This window comes from Heloderma suspectum, chromosome 1 (genome assembly GCF_057233095.1).
Source record: "Heloderma suspectum isolate Gila_16-S chromosome 1, 16-S_ref, whole genome shotgun sequence".
Classification (NCBI taxonomy): domain Eukaryota; kingdom Metazoa; phylum Chordata; class Lepidosauria; order Squamata; family Helodermatidae; genus Heloderma; species Heloderma suspectum.
The window spans coordinates 372,569,116-372,596,606 of record NC_139458.1 but is presented as its reverse complement, the minus strand read 5'-3'; the positions used below and the strand labels follow the sequence as shown (position 1 = coordinate 372,596,606).

The following is a 27,491-nucleotide window of genomic DNA, read 5'->3' as shown; positions in this document are numbered from 1 at the left end:
CTTTCCCCTCTCTTGGGTTGCCATATATCCCCTCTCAGAGCTTTATTTTGAAATAGCCTGAATTATATTTTATTTGCATTTCACATTATTTGCTCTATTTGAGGTTGAGAAGAACTCCCCTGTTCATCCCTGGTAGGAGGTATTTGCCTTGTTCTAGTGTGGCTTGGCTCACTTACTGTGGAGAAGGGGATTTAATGGTAGAACACAATTTCTATGTACAAGTCCCAGTTTCAATCCCCAGCACCTAGAATTACAAAGGGTTCATAGCAGGGCTAGGAAAGACTAGTATGGCACCCCAAAGAACTGCTGCCATAATCTCTTCAGCAATGGGTTGGACTAGATGGCCTTTTGACACTTTCCATATGAATGTACTGCAATTGATTTGGGTTTTGACAGTTCCTTCACCCCCATGTGTCATGTCTCCCAAATGATTTCAAAGTATAATACTGGAAAAGCTGTGTACTTTTGATGAATGCTAGTGCCAGGATTCAATGGGGTAAGCATATGGCTTTTCTGATATCTCGCCACAAGAAGGTTTTGGCCCTAGGAACCCTGGCTCTCTTCCTTTATTCTATGCTTTTTTTAATAGGAGTACATATTGCCAAGTGGCTTTGCTCATTCCAACATGCCAGTATTTTGACCCAAAATATAAACATAGATTGAATACTGCAATAGCTCAAAGAAGCTGAATTAAAACATATTTGTGAAATTGGTAAAACAGAATACATGCCATTTGTTCTATAAAAAAATCTCTTTAATAAATGGATGGATTCAATTTTGACATGTTAAAGTAACAAAAGTCAAAACTCTTGCTTTTTTGTACAAATACTATGTTTTACAGTAAACGTATCTGTAGCTTACAAAAAAGTGTGTCAGTGAAAATTCAGTTCTTAGCCACCTAAAACCAAAACTTGTCTTAAGAGTTGTGATTAAAATTGTATTGCATGTTTTCAAGAGGAAACCCACTGCATTCTTCTCATGAAACCAGTACATGGTGCACACCAACAATATGTAACAAATAAACAGTTTTGGCTTCCTGAATATGTGTGACATCTTAATAAAATTGGTTTAGTAAAGCAAAACACCAAAGTACAGTACAGTAATCTGTCTTAAAAAATAATAATCAAGTATTACAAATTGGACAGTTCAGAGAACCCTGAATGTATTTCTTCTACCCGTTTTTTGTTGGAAAAACTCCACAGATCCTGTATTCTCCTAGTTGAGAACAGTGTTCTGGTTTTTAATATGTACTATGGCCACTGGCAGACATTGTACTCCCTGCTGAGTAGTAATGCTGGTGAAAAGGCAACTTAAACTATTGCTATAAGAGCAGACTTTGGCAGGGTTGTTTGTTTTAAGGACTCAAGTGGAGACCGAGTATAGCACATGTGGTAAGATATAAAACTACCATCACTTCTCAGGATGTTATATCAACTTCAGGGTTCAGATACCAAGTTTGTTGATGGGGATACAACCACTACTAAAATGGCTTAAAACATTTCAATCAAACTAGAATGAACAACTAAAGGCGCAATCCTATGTATGTTAAGACAGAAAAAGACCTACAATTCCCAGCATCCCCCAGCCAGCATGGCTAGCTGGGGATTGCTGGGAATTGCAGGAATTTTTACTTTTTAAACATACATAGGATTGTGCCCTAAGTTATTAAAAATTGCTTTTTCTTACTGTGCCATTTATGTCCTTGCATTGTTTACATACTGTAGTTGTGTATGATTATGAAAGCACAAAGATGTCACACACTGCTGTGACTACCTGAACAAAGCCAATTGTTTAACCAAAATTTGATGGTGTTTAAGCTAGTTCCTAATACTTGTCCAAACAACTAGGACAAGTTACAGAATCACCCCAGTCCAGCAATTCTGTGTGGACGCAACAGCTCCATGGAGCACCCAAAAAGGCTGGCTCTCCATTCACTTCAACAGAGGTGCCAAGAAATACATGCACCAAGCTGCCCCTTCCATGGAAATCAGTGGACAAGTTTTCTTATTGAAGAATGCTGTGTGCATATCAGCCCACAGAGGCTCAGGATCAGAGCTTAGCCTTGGTAGCACTAGAAATTCATCAGCAGTTTCAGACTCAGCCTGGAAAATCCCATTTCTACTTCAGCTGTAGTGCATAGAAGCCACCTCTTTCCATTCTACCGAGAAATGCCTTATCTGTATGAGTCGAAAAGGTGCAATTCTCAGAATCCCAGTTCAGAGAGTCAATTGAAGAACAAGAGTGTAGGGCTAAACATTGGGTATCTTTTGGAACTTGCAGCTGAAATAGGTTACGCTGACTGCAAAATAAAAATACTTAAATTACAATCATAGTGGCACTATTAAGACATCTTAAGTTCTTGCTAAAGAAACTGGCTAAAATATGAAACACTCAATACTTCATATTTTGGAGAATTATTATTGACTTTTAACAGGATGATGTTACATACCTGAGTATTGTTTGCAATAATAAATGTCTCCCACAAAGAAGAGCATAAAATAAACTTAAGTAAAAACTGAAGTGATTAGAAAAACAATGGATGCTATTCTTACTGTAAACAATAGCAGCATTTTTGCTGTCATCAGTGGGATTTCATTTATAAAATAGCATGCCAAAGCCTAATGTTGATTTATGAAAAAAATAAACCAGTCCTTCTTGAGGCTTGTCCAATATGTGCACTAAAATTTAGCTGACTGAATGTGTGTATTCTAATCTGACAATTTTAGTCAGCAAACCCAGCAGTATAAGTAACATATGCAAAAGTTATTTATATTTTTTTCACCAATGCAGAGCTCTGCAAGACCTCAGTTTATACATAATTTCTCATTGGCCTCTTTCTGTTCAATTAGAAGATTGTTACGGCATATATAATAAAAATCTTAACCCAATTCCAGTTTGCCATTACTACTGAATCCCTCTTCTTCCAATGAGGACACTAAATAGATGGAATTCCACTGGTCCCTTGATAATTTCAACTGATCTTTTGTATTGCTATTAGTCTAACATAATTAAGAAAATAGTGGCACCAAAAGAGATATCTCGGTAACTTACACTCTTTGGTTCTGTTGAAAACACAAGTTGGAGAAAGCATTTGCATTTCTTATAGTTGTTGAATCTGGCTGTTGAGTGAACTAATCACAGCACAGTTGCTTCATGTTTCTACTAAGAGATTCTACTGAACAGCAGTTTACATCTGGTTGAACTGGCTGCAGAATTCACATGGCCAAAGGGAATTTAACCATGAGCCAAAGAGACATTCTCAGTCTAAATTATGTTGTCTTATGGTATAGGAAACTACTCATTTATGTGTTCCATCTGCATTCATCCTGCAGTTCCAGGTTTCAAATTATATGTGGTATTAAACAAGCATTTTTATCTGATCTTAGTAAAAACAAACCTGTCTATGTCTAAAATGATTTTTCACATCTCCAAATCAGTTAAAAACAAGGGCAAAAAAAAGTTGAAATCTGACACCAGAGAGAACACGACTGGATTTGTAATAAAATGTTAATTTGCTCTTTGTAAGTGGATAAAAACTTAGAAGTCACATTTTTAGGAACAGATATTCTCAGTTACATACTAAGATAATGTCCTTGCTTCTTAGGACAGATTGCTTTGTATTGATCATTATGTACCCTGTTTACACATAGTATTCATATATCCCCTGCTTTGTTGTCAGCAACAGCTGGAAGTGAAATATTTTAATCTACTTAATTCCAAGATGGTATCAAGAAGAGTGGACTATGAGCATACTTTGACTGATGCTGATGAAGTTATGCAGACCTAACTGAGCAGATTAATATTTTGTCTTTCAATGGCAGGTGTCCCTGTGGGACTTGTAAACAGCAGCACACAATACTGTAAACAAATAGTTTTCACTTCTGCTCAGTCCAAGTGTATTGATTCGATGAAAATGAAGATAGCAACTCCAAATTAAGTTCTTCCCATTTCTCCCCAAACCCTCTTCCACTACATATAAAATCCTGAGCAGAACACCATGGACTTGAGCTGGAGAGCTAATTGCATACCAAAGACATATTCAAATGTCAGTTCTCTGAAGTTCTGCAATGAAGTCAGTTACTAACAAAGCTTCCAAAGACATCAATGTAACGATACTTTGGACTAAACCTATATTTTAGCATGATGTCCAGTTCTTGCCCCTGATGCTGAACTTGGCAGGGAAGTTGATGCTGCAGCATCTTCTGCTTCTTCCAGTTCTTCCTGAAGCTCTTGGCTTACACTAGACTGAAGGGCTGCAGGTGTAAGCCATTCTTTTGGCAGGCAACTTTGGAGAAAGGGGATACAGGAACTGAAATAGGCAAGGCGATTCACCCAACGAGGAATCTCTTTTCCACATAGAATCTAAATGAAGTTCCACAAGTTATCCAATGTTTTATTATATGTATGTTTCTAGTTGAAATACATATCCTGAATTGAAACCCCCAGTATGCCAGTTATAGTACAGTAAACACAAACCTTTGTTGGTGTTGTCTGCCAGACTAGCAACACCAAGTCTTATTTTCAGACAATTGAATTTTGCCCATTCTGAAAATAACTGCAAGTTCGACATTCAAAACTGAACTTTTTTTTTTTTTTTTACTCCAACCAAGACAGTAGGGGTGCAATCCTATGCACGTTTAGACATAAAAACATCCTACAATTCCCAGCATTCCCCAGCCAGCCTTTCTGGGAGTTATAGGCCTTCTTTCTGTCTCAACATGCATAGGATTGTGCCCTAACTCAGATAAAAATCAGTAAAGTAGCTATCATGTTGGTCAGCCATTAATGAGGTTTTAAAAGTTCAATCGATCAAATGAAAGTTACATTATCAATCTCCTCTTGCATTTAAAGTATAGCTTTATAAAATGTAGCCTTATACATTATTTTCTAATTAATTCTGTGAATGTCAATAACTACATAAAGTTAAGGCCTTTAGTTCCACTTGACAAAGCATGACTGACTGAGCTTATAAGGTACCTCTTCATAACTTGACTAGAAGGTTTAGGGAGCAATCCTATGTCCCCCAGACCAGCGGTCCCCAACCGTTTTGGGACCAGGGACCAGCCCGTGGAAGACAATTTTTCCACGGACCGGGGGGGGGATGGGACCTGGCTGCAGTAGGGGTGTGGGAGCCCCCCTTACCTTGGGTCCAAGGGGGGGGGCGATCTGTCCCCACCCCCAGAATCCTTGTTGGCCCTGGACTCGCTGCAGAGCTGCCAGCCGGCTCCGGCCGGGGAACGACTTCTGGCCGCTGGGACGCAAATAGCGTCCACATAGCCGACGCCATTTGCGTTCCCGTTCTTTGTAGTAATAGGCTATTACCACAAAGAACAGGGCCGGAGCTGGCCGGCAGCTCTGTGGGCTCGCCGTGGAGTGGAGCTGGCCAGGGCCGGTGAAGATTCCGGGGCAGGGGGGGAGGTTCGGATTGCCTCCCCCCCCCCCCGCGGACCCAAGGTAAGGGGGGTTCCCACACCCCTACTGTGGCCTGGTCCCTAACAGGCCATGGACCGGGACCGGTCCGTGGACCGGTCCGTGGACTGGGGGTTGGGGACCCCTACCCTAGACAGTGTCTGGGGGACATAGGATTTTCGGGTTCTGGGCTCCTAGGTCGGAACCAGGGCTGTCACCTCAGAGCCCAGAAACCACGCTCCCCGCCCCCTTGTAGCTGGCATGGTTCTCTCCTCTCCCCTCAGAAATGGAGTGCAGGGACGGGGAAAAGGGGGCAGTCCTGGGGGTGGGGAGGAGACTGTGGAAGCCACGTTACGGAGCTTCCTATGCGCCACACAGCCTCCCCCTCCCACTCTGAAGCTCCCCAGCTACACAGGCAAAATTGCCCGTCTAGTAAAAAATGCAGAGCAGCCAGAGCATTGAGACAAGGATCGCCTCCATGCACCGGCCACCCTGCATCGGATAGTCATCAGCTTCCAAGTTTGGAGGATGACAACTATCTCCATAGGACTGCGCCCTTAAAAACTCACAGACTTCCTTCCTAGAGGTGGAAATGAGAAGTGCTGCTACTACCATCTTAAATTACTGGAATTTTCAGCATATCCTAGACTGAAAACAATGAACAACATATGGAGCTTATTCCTAGCTTATAGAAGTACTGAAATGTTTATGAAAGTAATGGCAAATAACTGCCCATGCTGTATGAACCATACTTGCCTCTGATAAAGCTGAAGAAAAGTGATTGCAGTTTTTGTGCATTAAGTGATAAGCATTTCCTTTAAATTCTTTCCCAAGTTCTTCTATAATTTTTTCTATATCCTCTTCCATGAAGTCAGTACTTCCTAGAACAACAGCTTCTCTAAAACAAAAGATTGAAAATAAGAAGGTTTTTGCAAATCAGATTGGACATGTTCTTGCTTCCCCTTTGCTCTAACACATGTACACCTCCAAAGGCCATCCATAGTTTTAAAAAATATAACTTTATTGCTGTCTTCTTCTGACTGTTATTGAACTTCAGGCCCAGAGCCCCCACTTCTTTCATGCTACTCCTTTCTCTCTTATCTTTTATACTATTCTCTGTAAATCCAAGTTTGTGTATTTATATCCACATGTAATTCTTCACAGTTTTGTCATTGTATCTATGCAAGCCAGTCCTCTTGCTTCAGCATAATTCTTACCAATGGTATTCTGGTCCATAGTTACTACAGCTAAAGCATTTATGCAACCCAATACTACAAACTGCATCTGATAATTCTGTATAGAGATTAAGAGTGAATCCTTTTATCAAGAGGAGGTGGGTAGCTACTTTTGCTGAGAAAACATACTATTCAAAATTAGCTGATTATAGTCAATAGAAGTCTGAATCTTGATCACAACGTATTTCAGGTCATGCTAATACCTAAAAATTGCTTACTTAAATTTAAATGTTTCTCCTAATTCAGATGCATTTCCTGGAGAAATTTCAAATATTCCAGAAAAAGGGTATGGATGGCCACCATAAGCAAATTCTGAAAGAAAAATTCAGGATTATAGGTACAATGCAATTGGTCAAATGTTATCAAGTGGATTACTTTCCTAACTTGGTAATAATATAGGCATGTTTAGAAGTGATCTATTCCAGATCAAATATGTACAGCCATTGGGTAGTTATAGCCACAATTTTAGCCAAAACTAAGAACTTTGCACATACATATATGCAATGTTTACATTACATTTGCATGTTACTAGTTTAAGTTGCAATTTAAAATACTATTAAAGCTAATATGTGCTGGTACATTTATATCAAAACCATGAGTGAACAACCAGAATGCTTATAATCAAGTTTGTCGTAGAAATAGAGGAAAGTAATAGGAAGTGAAATACAGTTCTTTTCCTTGCCCTCCCCTACAAATGCATACTTCAAAGATACCTCTTAGTAACAATGGTAGGTTAAAGTGAGTTACGCACCTCTGCCATATATCTCTATTCCTGAATGGAATACTCCAATTCCAAGTGAGGAGGTGTATTCATTCATCCAGTACTAAAAAAGAAAATGGGAAGCTTAACTAATTAATTGCGAGTACATTTCATATATCAAGGCAACTTTATGGCTTGGATCCAAATAACTGTGAGTAGAGGTGGGAGAGGCAATTTTTGCAGATTCTCCCTGCAGCCCCATTTCATTCCTTGGAAATCTGCTTCTGAGCATTGGGAACCTGGAACAGAATGGGACTTGGCACAGGATTACAGGACGAAAGGTGAATTGGTAAAAATACCCCCCTCCTTTTGTAAACAGAAGGGCTGCACTGGATCCAAGCCTATATATCTGTTTTTGAAATTAACACCAGCTTTGGATAATCAGTGAACGATTTTTCATTATATGGTTGGGTAAAAGTTTTTAAAATAAAATATTAAATGCAACTAGAATTACATTTAACTTACTCAGAGAACTGCAACTCACATAAAAGATCAGTAAATAACAGATGTTGAACCATTAAAACAACCTCCCCAATCTGGTGCCATCCAGATGTGTAGGACTACAACCCCCATATTTCCCAGACAAAATGGCCTGGTTGGGGTGATGGGAGTTGTTAACACATTTGGAGGGCACCAGATTGGGAAAGGCGGGCTTATTAAAAGCTGAGTTCATTTCTGGTTCAGATATCGCTACTTTTTAATCTATCAAATTCAGTTCCTATTCAGATACTAACTTTAGAAGTGGTTTAGTAACCAATTCAGCCAATTTGAAGTAGTTCAGATCATTTTTATACCTTTTAAAGCCTGACGGTGCAACACCTCTAAAATGAATACGTTGGTATTTAACTTCAGGAAATGCCCACAACAGTTTAACATCTCTTGTTCTGAATATCAGTTTCCAAATATGATCTATATATTAACCTGCAGGGCAGGAATAGAAAATATTTTATTTTAGATAATTTCAGGTTTATTTCTATCCAAATATGATTCAAGAATAGAAAATGTTTTATTTTAGCTAATTTCAGGTTTATTTCTGTCCCAACAGCAAACTGTAGCATGTATCTCAAAAAGGTTATAATAGAGTTGAAAAAGTATAGGAATGCAGCTAATATGATTAACGCCTTACAGCACCTTCCTACAAGAAAAAGCTAAAGTGCTTGGGACTTTCCATTTTTTAAAAAATACATTTTTCTCCCTCATACTATGAGAATTTGGGGAAACACAATAAAAATGATTAGTTAATTCTGAACCCACTCTTAAAGGAAATACTTCTTCATGCAATGCATACTTAACACATGGACCCACAAAATCTAGTAATGGCCACAGCTTAGATGGCTTTAAAAAAAAGAATGAGGCAAAAGCTATATGAGGCAAAAGCTATGATACACTTATCATCCATGAATATCAGCTCCATGAGAATTTAGCAATTCCATGTGCAGATGCAGTATTGGGTATTGGGGATGGTTCTCACTGTCATGCGCTGTTTGTGATCTTATAAGCAGCACCTAGCTGGCTGATACTCTGCAGAGAGTACTGGACTTCGTGCTCTTATCCAGCAAGGAAATGTATTCATTATTTTCACTTTTACTGATACAATATTCACTGTTAAAAGAAACCAGTTAAAGACCAATACATTTGTATTGTATTGATCCTTGCTTTGACCAAGTGTATTTTGCTTCTTGGTGGAAGAGCTGATTAAACATTTCTGATTGAAAAGCCTGCCAAACTCAGTTAATCCACTGGATATGGGTCACCTTCCTAGGGTTAGAAGAGATGAAAGCCCTTTCTCACCATTCTGAAAAGGACAATTTGCTTACTGAAGTACTTACTCTGAAAGAATTACGGAGATTAAAGTTCAGTTCTGGGTCAAGGCAGCTCAGAAATGTTATGATTTGGTTTAATTCACTGAAAAAACTCTCTGAGCTAGTTTATGGTTTTAGATTCTGTTCAACTCCTTGGTAAATAGGAGCTGGGTTTATCTCTGATATGGAATGAGATGTAAAAATTAAGTAAATGTAAAATACTAATTGTTCCTTCCTTTGTTTTTAAAAAGTATGTTAAAGAGAGAAGTATTGCCCCACTCTAACCACATATCAATTGCAGTGGGATGGCCTAGTTTAAAAGTATGCTTAGGATTGCAACAGAGATCTTCTCACACTAGAACTTCCAGTTTGACTACTCCAAACTTTGGGTTTGGGTTGGATCCAATTCTGTTGTTCTGTTAGTAGAATGGATTTCCCTTCCTCTCTGCAAACCCTGGTGCCCCCCCCAATCTGCTTTGTGGGGTTGAGGAACCCCCCAGAGCAGTTTTGGGATGTGCATGGGGGTGGGCACTGTATGGAGGAAGAGAGGACAGGGAAGTCCTGTTGAATGAGCAGACTTCTGCTTATGTGATGTTGGATCCAACCCTGAACATTATGGGGTTCAGAAATTATCAGGAAAAAGTACATCTAAAGTATATTTTCGGAACCTAGTTTTACTCTTTTCAAACTCAGTGGCAATGCTTAGCTGTTGAATTACACCTCTATGTATATGAATATATTTGTCTTACTAACTTTGGCTCACAAAACACAAGATAGACTAAGCCAATCTGGTGTCCTTCCATTATCACCAGCCAGCACAGTCACTGGGGACTAGGCACACAAAATGAGGAGGGGGGAGCTGGCTCATCAGTGATGCATAGTGGGCAAGGTGTGGCAGATCTATATGTATGCCAGCACATCAGGAGCTAAGTGGGCACAGGTTATAGCACTAACCCCACTCCAATCCCTGGGGGGGATCTTCACAACAACGGAATGAGAAGTGCACTGAAGTATTATCCAGATTTTCACAGAATCAGCTTTAGTCTGTCAGGGACACATAAAGCAAGAAAAGCCGAATGTACCATGCCTTTAAAATCCGGTTTTCAGGGGTCACACAGCACTTGAAAGGAACATATTTCTGGGTTTGGTGAGGGGAGCAGAACTGAACGTCATCAACCTGGCAGGAGCTGCTCAACCAATGAGCGAGAGGTTTGTTTCTTGCCTCTGTCCAGGCTCCCCACTGCTACTACATTGTTATGAATGAAGAGCAACTAATTCACAATTCTATTCCAGCAAAGTGTCACAGAGTTAGAGCTCCCCGTTTCCCCAATGTGCACACTTTTGCCTGAAGAAGCCAAAATCCCCAATTTTCAAGTGCAGCATCTGAAGGCTCCTGCTGAGCACCCCCCCATTTCACTCCATTCCAGCAAACTGTGGCAGAGTTATAACTTACAAACACACACACACACACACACACACACACACTTTCTTCATCTCTGGGCACTTTTGCCCTGCTCACAAGGAAAGCCTTCTCTGCTCTATGATCCCAATACCTCAGGAGATCACTACTGCAATAAAGCCCTAAGGCACATTTGTTTAATGCCCAAGGAAAGAGTATAAGCTCACTGTTCCCTTGCTTTTCCAAGAAGAAAAATCCCAACCAAAATCCCAGATTCTCCAGTGCAGCATCTGAAGGCTCCCCCTGAGAGTACCCCACCAGCCCAATTTTGCCCCATTCCAGCAAACTGTCACAGAGTTGCAGCTTCCAAACCATTTTTACGGCAAGCATCAGGGAAGCTAAGCAATGCAACAAGAAGCAGGGAAGTGAAGCTATGCAACAAGAAGAAGGGAAGTGAAGCAACACACAAGGATCAGACAAGCCCCAAAGTAAAGCAAACATCAAAGAAGCAAAGTAATACAAACATCAGAGAAGCAGCTAAGTAATGCAAGGATCAGACAAGTGGTCAGAGAAGCAAAGTAACGCAACATCAGAGAGGCGAATTAATACAACATCAGAGAACTGAATCAACCCATCATCAGGCAAACATCAAAGTAGCACATAATGATGGCTCTCAATGGGGAAAGGGAGGCTAGTTACTCCCACTGGTGAAAAGGAAGTACAGCATGATTCTGAAGGCTCAACAGAGCGCAATGGCTCTTTGATGAGTCAGAAAGGGAGTAACTAGTTACTCTAATTATTCTCCCTGGGGATAGCAGTGCCAATGGGGAAAATGAGTGAAAAGGGGGGGAGGGGTGGCCCCATGCCTTGACCATGTCACCGCCAGGTCACAAGGGCATGCCCAGTAGTTAATGTGGAGGAACGTGGCACACTGCAGTGGAACTGTGTGGGAGCTGCTTTAACTGGAAAAATAAATGGAGTAAAAGGCCTTTCAGATAATGTGGCTTTTCAAGATGGAAGTTGCTGGTTAGCAATGCGCTGGTCATGATGTCATGTGCCTCGAACGACCTCAAAACACTCCCAATCTAAAGGAAATCCCCTGTGAAGACAGCCCCATTGAAGCAGTGTAAATATGGAACTTCTCTGCTGCCCTTCTGCACACAGCAGGCCATGGCATGTTAAGGCAAGGTGCATCCCAGCCAGGTATTCTGGTACCAAAGCAAATGGGGAGGGGGGCAAGGTAATTCCATTAATTTGTCAGAAGCTGTGGGTGTGACAGAAGAGAACTGGTAAGGTAGGTCGAAACCAGCTCCAGTAACCAGCACTGCCCAGTAGACTACTGTAGCTATCCTAGCCTCCCACCCCCTGGCTTCTGAAAAGCAAATGGGCCCTCCCATCCTACCCCTCAGATGGAGTATAGTTGGCATGGACCAGCACTCAGCTGCACACCTGTACATCATGGCCTATTTTCCCCTCCCCACCCCAGTTTCTGCCCTCATTGCTATCTAGAGCATATTTACGATCAGTAACATTCACAGGGAGGCTGTGAACATCTTATCCATATTCTGTGTAATGTTTTACAGTTTAAATAAAATATGAGTAAGGCAGTGTTCACAGCCAATCAACATATTTAAACAAGCTGTCTGCACTGCCAACACTATGGTGGGGTTATCACTATTAACACAAGACAAATCTGATAAGAAATATATGCCTTTAGTAAAAATTTAATGCATTGTGTCTCTTTTAAATCTATGCCACACAACTCTTTATTCTTAATCAATTAAGATGTATGAATGAATGCACAAAAGTATATTTTCATCAACATCAGCAAATACATGTCAGTCTGTTCTAGATGGGGTTGCACTCCACTTGAAAGAGCAGGTGCATATCTTGGGGATACCCCTGGATCCAGCTCTGCTAGTGGTTCAGGTTGCAGCTCTGCCCAGAACTGCTTTAGCCCAGTTTAAGCTGGTATGCCACCTGAGATCATTCCAGGCATGGTCAGACCTGGGCACAGACACACATGCATTACTAACATCGTAATTGGACTACTGTTAAACTCAACATGGGGCTACGTGTAGAAACTGCATGGAAGTTTCAATTGGTGGACGACGCCACCGCTTATATTCTGACTGGGGCCAAGTGATACCACTATTGTACTAGCTGCACTGGCTGCTGGTTCGTTTCTGAGCACAATTCAAGATGCTAAATGTTATTGGCATTACAGCCCTTTACAGATTGAGAAGAAGCTTACTTGAGGGACCATGTCCCCCCATATGAATCTGCCCATTGTTACAATCAGCTGATGTAGCCCTCTTTTGCATACCATTTCCTTCTGAAATACACTTGGTGTTGACACACAACAGGCTTTGTTGTGTGTCAATATATGCACTACCACATATGCACTTGCCCTTACAGGCTAATAAAATCTGCCATCAGAAAACTAGTCAAGGGAGCATCAGGAACGGTAAATGCCTCCTTGTGGGATGCTGTGGTTCTAAAAAGTCTAAAATAGGCAATAGTAAGACTGTTATTGAAAAAGCTCTCCCTTGAGCCCACTCTACTGGATAACTTCCAGCCAGTATGAAATGTTCATTTCTTGGGCAAAGTGCTTGAGCATGTGATGGCCTCTCAAGTTCAGGTATTTCTGGGTGATACAGATTACGTACATTCATTTCAATTCCACTTCAAACTCAATTTTGAGACTAAAACAGCCTTGGTCACCCTGATCAATGACCTATGCTAGGAATTAGCCAAGGTAGTGTGTCCATTAGTTCCGCTGGGCCTTTTAGTGGCTTTCAATATAATCAAACATACTTCTGAACCTTCTGGCTGGGATGGGACTTGGTGACATGGTGATGGTTTCTGTCCTTCCAGGAGGAACAATTCAAGATGGTGATGCTGGAGGACTTCTGTCTGACCTCTTGGCCATTGTCTTATGATATCCCACAGATCTAGATTCTGTCCCCCATGCTCTGAACCTTCTGGGGAAGATTTGTTAGAGGAGCTCAGACATGCTGGCTCTCTGGATGTATGTACTGTGCACTATGTATTTCACTGACATCACCCTGATGTCGTGGCTCAAGAATCCATTTTTGATACAGAAGCAACGACTTGGGAAAGCTGCCAGGAACATATGTGTTTCCTCCATTGTTTAAGGGGTATCACTCTCTGTAACTATGGAAACATGCAAATGCCTCTCTGATTGCCATGCCACCAAAAAACTGATGAACCTACGAGAGTACCTTTGGATCAGCCAATCCAGAGCCTCCCTACCTCCTAGACAAGTCAACAGATTCAGACACCACCTGGGTGAACTTAATGATACCTTTTATTTTGAATATTGACAGCTAATTCTCTTCTACTGGACTGCTACTCTATAGCACACCAAATGTCAATCAGTTAAGGGGCAAGAAACCTCCCTAAGCTTTCTTTTCATTCCTCACAGACAAACTAACCTTCTCTGTGTTTTGACCCATCCTGAGTCCAGCTTCTGAGTCACTGAGTCCTTTGTACCTTTTGTTTTGAACCCTAGAATCACCCTGGAGTTTGGGCAACATTTGTTCATTCATTCTGCTTGGTCCTTGGCAGCATATAACTGTAATTAATAAACAACCACCCGAAGTCAGATTGGCTTCTACTATCATTTCTCATGGGCTTCACAATCCGCAAGTCATACAGGTACCCTGGACCCTCTGTATGAATTGCTCTCTTTGATCCCAAGCGAGGGTGTCAAACAGAAAACCCAGAGCATTGGAAGCAGCTACTAAAAGGTCTTGAGCTGAGCAAAAGCATTTTTAATGTTATTGGATATTCTATGAAGAAGCCCAGTTTCTAAGGCTCTCCATCCACATTCTGTTTTTAACCAAATTGTGGGGGCTCTGGGAGACCCTAATAATGGCTAAGCTTCTGTTCAGTCTCCCATCACCTCCCTGAGTACTAGTTGTCTCAGAACCACCAAATGCTTAAGTGGCTTGAAGCTGTAAGCCCAATTTTTGAATTTGGAACAAAAGCTGAGAAACCCAAGGGTTATCTTTGACCACAATATTTGTCCAACTATTTGCAACCAAACAGGAAGTGAAGTCCTTTGGGTTTTCCTATTCTGAAGCCAGGTAATTATAAGTGCTCAGTTTCCTCTCTTTTTTGCCCTAGATCTATACATTGCCACCCCCCACAGCCCACCATTGTCACCAGCATGTGAGCTTCCTATGGTCATATGGCTGCCCAATCTCTTCTCATTTCCACAGGGATACCTTCCACTCCTTGTTTGGCAGTTTTTCCAATTTTTCTCTATCCCTCAGGCCTCTAAGATCTAGTATACTGGTCCATATACTAGGGGATTGGTATGTGAACCAAGCAGTTTTTCCTCTTCTGTCACATCTGTGTTGAGAACAAAATCTGTAAAAATAAAGTCTACAGATGCTCTTGCCAGCCTGGCATTTTTCTAAAGATGGAAATACATATTCCCAACCTGGCAATGAAAATACACAAATAAGGCAAAGGCATTTGCAAAGGAGGCTGGAAGCAGGAGAAGGGTTAAGCACACCCATCTGTTGTCAGAGCCCATGTGTGGGAGGCAGGAAGCTGGGAATGAAGGCTGAAAAGAGAAAACAGGAATGAAAAAGAATTTGTAGTACAGGACATTTCTTCACCCTCCCCACCTCCATTATACACCATGTTCATTCAGAGTCCGCCTGCTGCCATTGAACACATCTGGCATCCCACAAGTAAGCAGGTGGAAGGGAATTTCCTGTGTTGGCCAATCCCTTTACTTTTCAGTATTATCCTTCCATGCACCTGTCCCCATCTTCTGTTTTACTCCCCCTCGCCCCAACTACAGCAGCAAAGTGAAGACCAGAAGCTTGCAAAACAACAGCAAGCTGAGGCAGAAGTGGGAAATGCTGAGGTGAGGAAAAATGCAGTAGAGGATACTCCTTGGAAAAGGGTGACAGGAGAAGAACTAGAAGCCACTCTGCACCAGTGGAAGCAGTGGAGCTATGGAACCGATTCCAGGTACTTGAGGATGAGACTGGAGGACAGCCTGCAGAGGAAGAATTATAGGGGAACCTGCATGAGAGCGAGCAAGAGGCTGAAGATCAGTCAAACAGAGGCGATGAAACCAAGGCCTACAGCTACAAGAAGAGAAGATGAGTAGCAGTAGTGGGAGACTCCTGGCTGCGTGGGATCGAAACTCAAGTATGTCGTGAAGACCCGTGGACTCACCAGGTATGTTGTCTCCCAGGAGGACGGATTAGAGATGTGACTGAAAGGTTGCCTGCACTCATAAAGCCCACTGACAGGTATCCCTTTCTTCTCATCCATGTGGGAACAAGTGATATTGCCAAGCGGAGCTACGAAGAAATCACGTCAGACTTTGAAGCTTTGGGAAGGAAACTCAAGAAGTTTGGGGCCCAGATAGTTTTCTCATCCATCCTTCCAGTAGTCAGAAGAGGGATAGAAAGGGAAAGAAAGTACCCTGAGTGAATGACTGGCTACGAAGGTGGTGCCAGCGCGAGAGATTTGGATTCTGGGACCACAGGAAGATATTTACTGGAAGATGGACTGTTGGCAAGGGACAGGTTGCACCTCACAAAGGCTGGGAAGAATGTGTTTGGCCACAGCATGAAGAACTTCATCAGGAGGGCCTTAAACTGATGTAAAGTCGGGGGTAACGATGGATGACGGCTCATGCACCACAACGGAGAGAACAGTTCCAGTAGCACCCAATAATAGTCTTCACAAACATGTAGGAAGAAAGCCAGACTATGAAGCACATGGTCTTCGACGTCTATATACAGTCAGGGCCAGAAATATTGGAACAAGGATAACTGTTTTGGCATTTGGCCTCTGTACACCACCACATTGAAGTTGAAAGGAAACACACCCAGATGGGAGCGAAGTCAGGACTTTCAGCTGTAATTCAAGGGGTTTGACAAAAGTGGGGCACTAACCATTCAGGAAGGACAGCCAGTGGCATACACACACACCCATCGTTGGTGGCTCATAAGTAATGGAACAAACCTACATCATTTCAAACTTAAGGATCACCTTTAATACCTGGATGAAAATCCTTCGCAGTCTATGACTGCCTGAAGTCTGGAACCCATAGACATGACCAAATGCTGAGTTTCCTGCCTCGAGATGCTTTGCCAGGCCTTTACTGCAGCTGCCTTCAGCTGCTGCTTGTTTGTGGGTCTTTCTGCCTTCAGTCTTGTCTTCAGGAAGTGAAAAGCATGCTCTGTTGGGCTGAGATCAGGTGACTGACTTGGCCATTGAAGAACATCCCACTTCTTTGCCTTGAGAAACACTTGGGTAGCTTTTACTGTGTGTTTTGGGTCATTATCCATCTGCAATATGAAGCGGCGTCCTATCAGTTTGGCAGCATTCGGCTGAATCTGAGCAGAAAGTATAGCCCTATACACTTCAGAATTCATCCTGCTGCTTTGATCAGCAGTGAGGTGATCAATAAACACCAGTGACCTGGTTCCACTGGCAGCCATACATGCTCATGCCATAACACTGCCTCCACCATGTTTGACAGATGATGTGGTATGCTTTGGATCATGAGCTGTTCCTTTCCTTCTCCATACTTTTCTCTTCCCATCATTCTGGTACAAGTTAATCTTGGTTTCATCAGTCCAAAGAATCTTATTCCAGAACTGGGCAGGCTTTTTTAGGTGTTTGCTGGCAAAGGCTAATCTGGCCTTTCTGTTCTTGAGCGTTACCAGTGGTTTGCACCTTGTTGTGAAGCCTCTGTATTTACATTCATAAAGCCGTCTCTTGACTGTAGATGTTGACAATGACATGCCTACCTCCGAAAGAGCGTTCTTGACCTGGCTAGATGTTGTGAAAGGGTTCCTCTTCACCATGAGCAGAATTCTGCGGTCATCCACTTTAGTTGTCTTCCATGGTCTTCCAGGCCTTTTGCTGTTGCTGAGCTTGCCAGTTAATTCCTTCTTTTTCAGGATGTTCCAAACTGTTGTGTTGGCCACTCCCAATGTTTTTGCTATCTCTCTGATGGGTTTATTTTGTTTCCTCAGCCTAATGATGGCCTCCTTCACTCGCATGGACACCTCTTTGGACCTCATGTTGGGAGTTCCAGTGAACAGCTATCAAATGCAAATGTAACACTCAGAACCCTCTCCAGGCCTTTTATCTGCTTGGGGTATCCAGGAAACAGGCCACACCTGGCCATGCAGCTGCTTCTCAGCCATTTGTTCCATTACTTATGAGCCACCAACGATGGCTGTGTGTGTATGCCACTGGCTGTACTTCCTGAATTAGTGCCCCACTTTTGTCAAACCCCTTCAATTACAGCTGAAAGTCCTGACTTTGCTCCCATCTGGGTATGTCTCCTTTCAACTTCAATGTGGTGGTGTACAGAGGCCAAAACAGTTATTCTTGTTCCAATATTTCTGGCCCTGACTGTACTAATGCCCAGAGTATGGTAAACAAACAGAACGAACTTGAACTCTTTGAGCAGGGGGTTGGACTCAATGGCCTTGTAGGCCCCTTCCAATCCTACTATTCTATGATTCTATGATTCTTAATATAAGAAGGAAATTATGACTTGATAGGTGTAACTGAGAGTTGGTGGGATGACTCTCATGACTGGAATACAGCAATTGAAGGATATAAGTTGTTCAAAAACAAGAGGAACAGAAAGGGAGGTGGGGTTGCACTATATGTTAAAAATACATATCTCCGCACAGAAATTCAGGATGAGCTTGGTAGCCCCATCGAGAGCATCTGGGTTAAAATACATGGAGCAAAGAATAAAAGGAACATAGTGGTCGGAGTCTACTACCGGCCACCCAATCAAGGAGAAGACGAGGATGAAACTTTTGAAAAGCAAATAGCCAATGTTTCAAGGAAGCATGATGCAGTAGTAATGGGAGCCTTCAATTTCCCCGATATTGGTTGGGAGACAAATTCTGCAAAACATGGCCCCTCCAGGAAATTCCTGACTTGTGTGGCGGAGAACTTCCTCCTACAAAAAGTAGAGGAGGGAACTAGAGGATTGGCTATCCTTGACTTGATCCTAACCAACAGAGATGACTTAGTGGATAAAGTAGCAGTTACAGGAACTCTGGGGGAAAGCGACCATGTTGTACTTCAGTTCTTGGTTCTAAAGGAAGCAAAAGCCGAGTGTAGTCAAACGCGTATCCTGGATTTTAGGAGAGCTGATTTTAATAAACTCAGAACAATGATCAGTAAGGTCCCATGGCCAGTGACTCTAACGAGAAAAGGAGTCCAAGATGAGTGGGAGCTTTTAAGAAAGGAAATTCTCAAGGCACAATTACAAACAATTCCAACAAGAAGAAAAGGTGGAAGACAACAGAAGAAGCCAATGTGGCTTCACAAAAAGCTTAGAGATGACCTGGAAACAAAAGAAGGACACATATAAGAAGTGGAAGGAAGGCCAAGCAACAAAGGAAGAGTAGAGGCAGGTAGCACAGAATTGCAGGGATGGTGTCAGGAAGGCTACATCTGAGAACGAGCTGAGGTTAGCAAGTGATGCTAAAAGCAACAAAAAGGCTTTCTTCAGCTACATGCATAGTAAAAGGAAAGAAATGGTGGTTCAGCTATTAAATAAGAATGGCAAAATGATAACAGATGACAAAGAAAAAGCAGAAGTGCTCATTTCCTACTTTGGCTCAGTCTTCTCTCAAAAGAGGGTCCATGACCCCCCTGGTAAAGGCAAAGGACATGGTGGTCTATTACCAGCTGAAGTACAGGCTGAAGGGGCAGGATTGCAGCTTGAGACTGATAGGCATACGGTCAAGGAACACCTAATTACTTTGAATGAGTTCAGATCTCCAGGGCCAGATGAACTGTACCCTAGAGTAATAAAGGAACTGGCAGAAGAACTCTCGGAACCACTGTCTATTATCTTTGAGAAATCATGGAGGACGGGGGAAGTGCCAGATGACTGGAGGAGGGCTAACGTTGTCCCTATCTTCAAAAAGGGTAAAAAAGGAGGAACCTGGGAACTACAGACCAGTCAGTCTGACATCAATCCCTGGGAAAATTCTGGAGCAGATGAGAAAGCAATCCATCTGTAAGCACCTTGAAAACAATGCAGTGATTACTCGAAGCCAACATGGATTTGTCAGGAACAAATCCTGCCAGACTAATCTGATCTCATTTTTTGATCAGGTAACCTCCCTTGTGGACTGTGGGAATGCTGTGGACATAATATGGACCTCGACTTCAGCAAAGCTTTCAACGAAGTGCCCCATGATATCCTGATGAGCAAACTAGCTCAAAGTGAGCTAGATGAAACAATGATCCGGTGGATCCACAGTTGGCCACAGAATCGGACTTAAAGAGTGCTTATCAATGGGATCTTCTCAAACTGGGGAGAGGTAACGAGCAGGGTACCGCAGGGATAAGCCCTGGGCCCAGTGCTCTTCAACATTTTTATTAATGACTTGGAGGAGGAGGTGCAGGGAATGCTGATCAAATTTGCAGATGACACAAAATTGGGCAGGATAGCTAATACTTTGGAAGACAGAAACAACATTCAAAGTGATCTTGATAAGACTGGAGTGCTGGGAAGAAAACAACAGAATGAAATGTAATAGGAATAAATGCCAAGTTCTGCACCTAGGAAAAAGAAACCAAATGCACAGTTACAAGATGGGGGATACGTGGCTCAACAACACTACAAGCGAGAAGTATCTTGGAATTGTTGTCAATCACAAGCTGAATATGAGCCAACAATGTGATGTGGCTGCAAAAAATGCCAATGCTCTTTTGGGCTGCATTAATAGAAGCATAGCTTCCAAATCCCGGGAAGTACTAGTTCCCCTCTACTCAGCACTGGTTAGGCCTCATCTGGAGTACTGTGTCCAGTTCTGGGCACCACACTTTAAGAAGGATGGCGACAAACTGGAGAGGGTTCAGAAGAGGGCAACAAAGATGATCAGGGACTGGAAACAAAGCCCTATGAAGAGAGACTGAAAGAACTGGGCATGTTTAGCCTTGAGAAGAGAAGACTGAGGGGAGATATGATAGCGCTCTTCAACTACTTGAAAGGTTGTCACAGAGAGGAAGGCCAGCATCTCTTCTCGATCATCCCAGAGTGCAGGACGCGGAATCATGGGCTCAAGTTACAGGAGGTCAGATTCCAGCTGAACATCAGGAGAAACTCCCTGACTGTTAGAGCAATACGACAATGGAACCAATTACCTAGGGAGGTGGTGGGCTCTCCCACACTGGAGGCCTTCAAGACGAGGCTGGACAGCCATCTGTCAGGGATGCTCTGACTTAGATTCCTGCATTGAGCAGGGGTTGGACTCGATGGCCTTGCAGGCCCCTTCCAACCCTGCTATTCTATGATTCTATGATTCTGTGATATAAGTGTAGGTGAAGGGGTGGAATCTGGATGATTGTATTTATATCCCATTTATAATAGGATTGTATTTATTATATATATTAAAATACTTAGTATTACTATTATTAAAGCAGCTTATAGTTCAATAGAGTAAACAACACCATTTCAAATAATTTAAGACAATAATACAAATAACAAAATATAAGTAGCAAAATAAAAGAGAGGCCATATAATAAAAATCCTGCTGGGAAAGTACCATAATCAAAGCCTACCTAAAAGTGGACAATGAAACTAGGCAATAATTCCATTATGATTATACCCAGAGTTCTTTTGTTTGTTTTAAGTTGCTCACCCTGACTGTCTATAGTCATACTTAAAAGCAGCACTTATATCATTTAAAAAAAGAATGTTCTCTCAATATTAGGATTTTTCTTTTTAAATATTCCTTTTAAAAATTCTGAATACCTGGCAGAAGTCATTTCTTTATTTTTTATTATCATATAAAAAAACCCCATGTATAGCAGCTAATACACTTTATAAATCAGCTAAGGGTGCAATCCTATGCATGTTTAGATAGAAAAAAACCCTACAACTCCCAGCATTCCTCAGCCACCCAGCTCTATGTGGATTAACATTCCATAATATTAAAAATTTATTATGCAGCTATGTTAATCCATACAAATAACTGGTTTACCCAGAATGCAAAATTAATATTAACTAACCACAATTCTCTAGAGTTCAGACATAATGAGAAATTCTGGTTAGTTTAAAAGTGGAAACATATGCTTCTGATCTTCTCCTTGCAACAGTGCCATAGGGGGAGTGCACAAACACATAATGTTAAACCAGTGTAGCGTTATGTCCAAAACAGGCCTAAACTGGCAGTAAGATAAGAATATTTCACTTGCTTGATTGGTGGGTTCTCTTTGTACTTTTGAGTTTCCCCAACAACTAGGTCAGTTAACCCAGCTGCTTTTCTTGAGAGATTATTTTCCTCCCCAAGTATGGCAGAGTGTGCCTATTTAAATAATCTGGGAATATCCTATTAAATTTGGTTTTTGGAAGTACAAAATATTACTTCATTGTGCACCATGGTTACTCTTCTCCTCTGCAAAATGTAATGTGCTTTCATTAGTTGTATAAGGTACTTAACTCGAGTTGGATTTAAAATAAATGAACAAAAGTTTAAGGAAGGATAGAAAAAATGTGGTAGGTGTTTGGGGTGAGTTACACACAGGAAGTTGTATTAGGTAGCTCCCCCCCAAATCCTTCGAAACCTGTCATGCTACAAGTTGTCAGCAAGCAAATTAGTATTATACCAGAACATTTTTTGCCAGGAAATAACACCCACACTGCGCTTTTGTAAGTCTCACCTCACCGGTAGGTATGCTCTCTCCTCCCTCCTGCAGCCATCCCCCCTCCCCCTGACACACACACACTCAAATCTGGTCAGGAAGGTCCCTAAGGGGATGGGGAAGTTCTGTTCCACCAGAAATATCTGTTCCGCTGGTGGAATGACAGCACTGGATCCAACAATTATCAGCTGCTTCTTGTGGGTGAGCAAATAAGCACATACTGCTTGTGAGTAGTTCTATGGAGAGGTCTTAACACATTTCTGTTACAGCAACTGAGCTCTAAGCATAACCTACCCTCCAAATTCACTTCCATAGCTGCAGAATGTAGTAAAGAGTATTAATTCGTCATAATAGTAACTCTGGAAAGAGTGGGATTTGAAAAGTTTTTCCATAGTTTTGCTCTTCATAAAAAGTGTCCTTTACATCTAATGTATTTGTGAAGAAGGCAAATGTTGCTTTATGAGAGGCAATTAAACACTCCAGTCCTACAAAGAATTCTCCAGGAAAGCATAAACAACTGGATGGATTTGAGAAAAATCAACAGATCACAATAGGAGGTGCAAGTTCTTCTTGTTTCTGGGAGATACTTCCCTTGATCTTTGAACATACACACTCAAAAATCACATGTGTTCTGTAATGTGGAAGCAACCATTGCAGTGAATTTATTCATCCCAATACTTGCTTGGGGGAGTGGCTAGCTTCTGGATGCATGCACAAGGATGAAGAATATATGCTAGCACACACATTTCCACTTTACAAGAGCATGGGTATGCTTGTATAAGAATATAATATGGGAATGTAATTTGAGTACAAGTCATGTTGCTACTACATTTGGGTCACAATTACTCCAAAGAATGTAAAGCTCGTAAGGTTGCAAGGCACTCCCTCCCACAGGAAAATGGTTCTGTTATCCACTCTTCCAAGCCTCTTGCAACAAGCAGGTATCCAGGTTTGCTGTGCAGAACATGATAGGATTAGGTGGAGGAGAAAAACAGGTGGGAGAAGCTGAAGCTACATTTCCCAACACAGCAGCAGTTTAAAAGATAAACATAAAGAGGAGATCTGACAATCCTAAACAGGTATTGGGCGGGATAAAAAGCCAAGGGGGAGGAAAGGTTTATCTGTTTATTTGTTACTATATTTCACCCTCCATCCCAAGTACCTTTGGGTGGCATACCCATTGTCCTCAAAACAGCCCTATGAGACAGAGTAGCTAGAGAGAAAGGCCATCCAGCAAACTTCATCGCTGAGAGGGCATTTGAACCAAGGCCTCCCTGGTACTAGTTCAACACCTTAGCCTCTACACCAGAGGTGAATTATAGACTACTAGTGGTTCACAAGCGCCATTCAGAAGGTCTGCAGAAATGTTAACAACTACTGCACTTCCAAATACAACCTGACAAACATTACACCTGACTTCACAGAACCCAGCTTACAAAAAGGGACACATCCATCACACTAGAAAGGCATTCACTCATCAGAACAGTTTAACTAGATTTCACTTGCTGCTAACCTAACAAATGTAACATGAGTATACACTGAAAATCCCTTACAACAGATCACTGTACAATCTAGTGTCAACATTTTTGTCTAAAGGAATAGGCAGCTTAGGCCCGGTTTTAGCTAAGAGTGTCAACAAACTAAGTCAGTAATCAGTATTTGTTCCTTGCTTGTGTGATCACAAGGCTGGAAGTTACAGCTGCCCCTTACTAAGTTAACTACCAAAGGGTGCAATCCTATGCATGTTTTAGACAACCTGTAGGACTTTTTTCTGTCCAAACATGCATAGGATTGTGCCCTAAGGCTGGTAAAGGTACATACACTGTCTCCAGGGTCAAGGTGTAGCAACATCATTATTTCATAACAGCCAGTCCACTTGAATGTGTATATTTCCGCTGCTGCTTAATTGTTCCCCAAGAACTTTAGGACTTGGAGTATATCTTGTCAATAAAATGTGCAGTTATTATCTCATACCATTCTGAGATTAACAAATTCAACTGAACTTAAACAATAGAAGACATTTACTCTTTGAGCTTCTACAGACACTTGCAGCTGATAGAAACATACATTCATTCAAAACCTTTCGCAGTCAGATTCGGCATGCAACAGATTACATTAGTGACACAAAAAATGACATCAATATCATTAGGAGTAACCCAAACATTCAGAAGCAACAGAATTCCAGGTGCTTTTAAATTTTACATTCGGAAGCAAAGCAGATGTTTTCCATCTTCTTGCCCTTTATGTGCAAAATTAGACCATGTTGGTCTGTTTCCAAATGTTTTCTTTAATGCAACATAGGACAGCCAGTGTGATACAATAGTTAGAGTACTGGACTGGGAGTTGGGAGACCCAGGTTTTACTTACCATTTGGCTATAAAGCTCACTGGGTGACTTTGGGCCAGTCACTAACTCTCAGCCTAAACCTACTTCACAGGGCTGTCGTGAGGATAAAATGGAGAGCAGGAGGATCATGTATGCTGCCTTGGGCTCCCTGGAGGAAAGGTGGGATATAAATGTAACAAATGAATAAATCCAAGTTTTCCTATTTGCTTATCTATATTTTTCATAGTAATTGTTTATTTTTAGTCCATTTATATCCCCTCTTTCTTCTTAGCAGCTCAAGGGGGTGTACACTATTCTCTCCCAACTCCATTTCCTCCCACAACTCTGAGGTTGGTTAAGTGAAGAGATAGTAACGGGCCCAATGTCACCCAGTGAAATTCATGGCTAAGCATATGGGTCGCCCCATTCCTAGTTCTGGTTGGCACAATCAAAACACCTTAAGCCACAGTGGGCTGCTGTGCATGCCAGGCAGGACTGGCATATTCAATGCCTGGCCGCAGACATGGCTTGTAGTGTCGGGCAAATCTGGGGACCATGGGTTATGTGAGGGTTGTTTAACCCCAGCATAACCCACGGTCCCCAGGTTTGCACATGACAAGCTGCAGCTGGGTGGTGAATATTAAAAACGGCCGCCTGCACATGTTGGCACGCACCGCAGCCCACCGTGGTTTAAGTAAGCCACAGTGGGCTGTTCAATCATGCAAACTGGCTCCCAGTCTGAGACTCTAACCAGTACACCATACTGGCTCTCCCTAATAGTTAAGAAATAGTTGTGCAGCACTGAAGAAAAGTTAGATGAGTTTGGATGTGGGTGATGTGATCTGTGTGTCATTGGTGGTTTGGCAAAGTAAGAGATTGCAAAACTTCAGCTTAAACACCTAGCAAGGAGTAAAATATCTCAAGAGTTTCCCCCACATTTAACTAGTAGTATAATTTAGGCCACATGACTATGCAAGTACTGGCCTGTTTGAAAACAGGTTTCCATTTATCTCCATGCCTTGCCCTTTCATCTTTTTAACTAGTTTCCCTTTTTGGTTATTTTCAGAAGCAAAAAAAGTGTAAGGCTCTGGTCCTCAAGGCTGTTCACACTGTATTAAGCAGTTTGAGGATTGGTGTTCAGGCCAACTCTATCCTTGTTTAGATGAATGTGTGGCATTAAGGACATTCATCTCGTCAAGTATGCCCACTGGTTGGACATTGGCACTGGATTTTGCTTTTTACACGCTTGTTGCGAGAACTCCCCAGCTCTTGATTCCACTGACCCTGTACCTTGCTTCGGAATTGTTACAACACTGTTCAGCCAAATTACAGTTTAAAACGGAGAGACAAAGGATAATCACAGTAACTTCGGAGGGAAAGATAAGCATCATGTTGTGGCAGCAATGTACGGAACAGGGAGGCGAGGGCTCAAACGCCAAACAAGGATTTCCCGACCCGTGGCTTTGAGGAAGGGAAGGCGAGACGAAGGCAGGCGGAAGAGCCTTGTTACCCCCACAGGCGGCCAGCAGCCAAGGGAGGAAGCGGAGGGGGCCCGGGAGAGGCGGCCAGGGCCAGCCTGGTGATTGTGGGGCAGCGCTGCGTTCCCCGCGGGCCCGGCCCGGGAAAGAAGCCTCCCGGCGGCCCGCTCGCTTACTCACCATGTCGTAGACGTTGAGAACCACCAGTTGGTTCGCCATCCTGGCCCCGCGCTGTGCCGCGGCGGCTCTAAAGCGGGGCCCCTCACGCCGCGGGCGGCGGCGGCCTCAGGGCGCTCGCGGGCGGGACCCCGGGCGGACGCCGCCTCCGCGTCCCGCCTCTCGCTGAGGGGGCTGCCGGCAGCATGGAGCCGCCTCCGCTGCGGGGGAAGGGGCGTCGGGGCTGCGCCCCCAGGACACGCGCTCCCTCCCCGTGCACGGCAGGGAAGGAGAAGCGAGCTACGCCCGGCCCCCGGGTGCGGCCCGACCCGCCTCCGCCGTTTGCCTCTGCCGTAGCCCGACTCCTCGGGCAGCGGGGCCGCGAGAAAGCAGCCTCCCCGGAGGAGCCGCTGCCGGGCCGCCTGCAGCCTCAGGGAATGGATTTGAAAAGGAACCGTCCAAGCCGGCCCGCATCTCCAGCGCGGAGCGGAGCGCCGAGACTACAACCCCCAGCGTGCAGCACGGGAGGAATCTATTTCCTGGCAGGCTGTACAGCTGAGCGCGAAGTCCAGGCCTGCCTGCGCGCGTTCTGCCTTGTCAACGACGAAAAGTTGGAATGGCTTGGGGCTCGCTGCAGCTTGGCCGGCGCTCGGTGAGAAGCGGGAAATGTGTGCCGGAGCTATGATCGGATTGCAGGTGGGGTTCCCCTGCCACATATGCGCATATATATGCATAGAGGGAGAGAGAGATGCAGATCCAGCACATACGGGAAAACAAGGGGTTGTTGTTCAGTCGTGCCCGACTGTTCGTGACCCCATAGCACGCCAGGCCTTCCCGTCCTCCGCTCTCTCCCGGAGTGTGCTCAGGTTCATAGTCATTGCATCGGTGATGCTATCTAGCCATCGCATCCTCTGCCGTCCCCTTCTTTTGCCTTCAATCTTTCCCAGCATCAGGGTCTTTTCCAGTGAGTTTTCTCTTCGCATTAGGTGGCCAAAATATTGGAGCTTCAGCTTCAGCATCTGTCCTTCCAATGAGCACTCAGGGTTGATTTCCTTTAGGATGGACTGACTGGACCTCCTTGCAGTCCAGGGGACTCGTAAGAGTCTTCTCCAGCACCACAGTTCGAAAGCATCGATTCTTCGGCGCTCAGCCTTCCTTATAGTCCAGCTCTCACAGCCATACGTTATTACTGGGAAAACCATAGCTTTGATTAGACGGACCTTTGTCGGCAAG

General features: G+C 43.1%; 1 protein-coding gene across 3 annotated transcripts; it reads right to left on the bottom strand.

The window, feature by feature from the left end:
* Positions 1–738: 738 nt before the first annotated feature.
* Positions 739–26,779, bottom strand: DESI2 (desumoylating isopeptidase 2). 3 transcript variants are annotated; one of them, XM_084828257.1, is made up of 6 exons: positions 26,283–26,711; positions 24,667–24,793; positions 7,396–7,468; positions 6,863–6,956; positions 6,166–6,307; positions 739–4,362 (listed from the first exon to the last, which is right to left on the bottom strand). In XM_084828257.1, the coding sequence occupies exons 2-6, from the start codon at positions 24,667–24,669 to the stop codon at positions 4,129–4,131; spliced, it is 546 nt and encodes a 181-aa protein (XP_084684383.1). In that variant the 5' UTR covers positions 24,670–24,793; positions 26,283–26,711; the 3' UTR covers positions 739–4,128. The 3 variants fall into 3 exon arrangements, with proteins under 3 accessions (XP_084684383.1, XP_084684384.1, XP_084684382.1); XM_084828258.1 differs by lacking the exon at positions 24,667–24,793 and adding an exon at positions 8,199–8,325; XM_084828256.1 differs by lacking the exon at positions 24,667–24,793 and having other exon boundaries at positions 26,283–26,779.
* Between the last annotated feature and the right edge of the window lie 712 nt (positions 26,780–27,491).

Bases quoted from the DNA above. Each gene is read 5' to 3' on its own strand.
- DESI2 (XM_084828256.1), bottom strand. From the start codon at position 26,321: ATGGCGAACCAACTGGTGGTTCTCAACGTCTACGACATG. The intron at 6,308-6,862 runs GTAAGCAATTTT...CTTTTGTTTTAG, and splicing joins GGAGAAACATTTAAATTTAA to AGAAGCTGTTGTTCTAGGAA. The intron at 4,363-6,165 runs GCAAGTATGGTT...AACTTCATTTAG, and splicing joins TTTCTTCAGCTTTATCAGAG to ATTCTATGTGGAAAAGAGAT.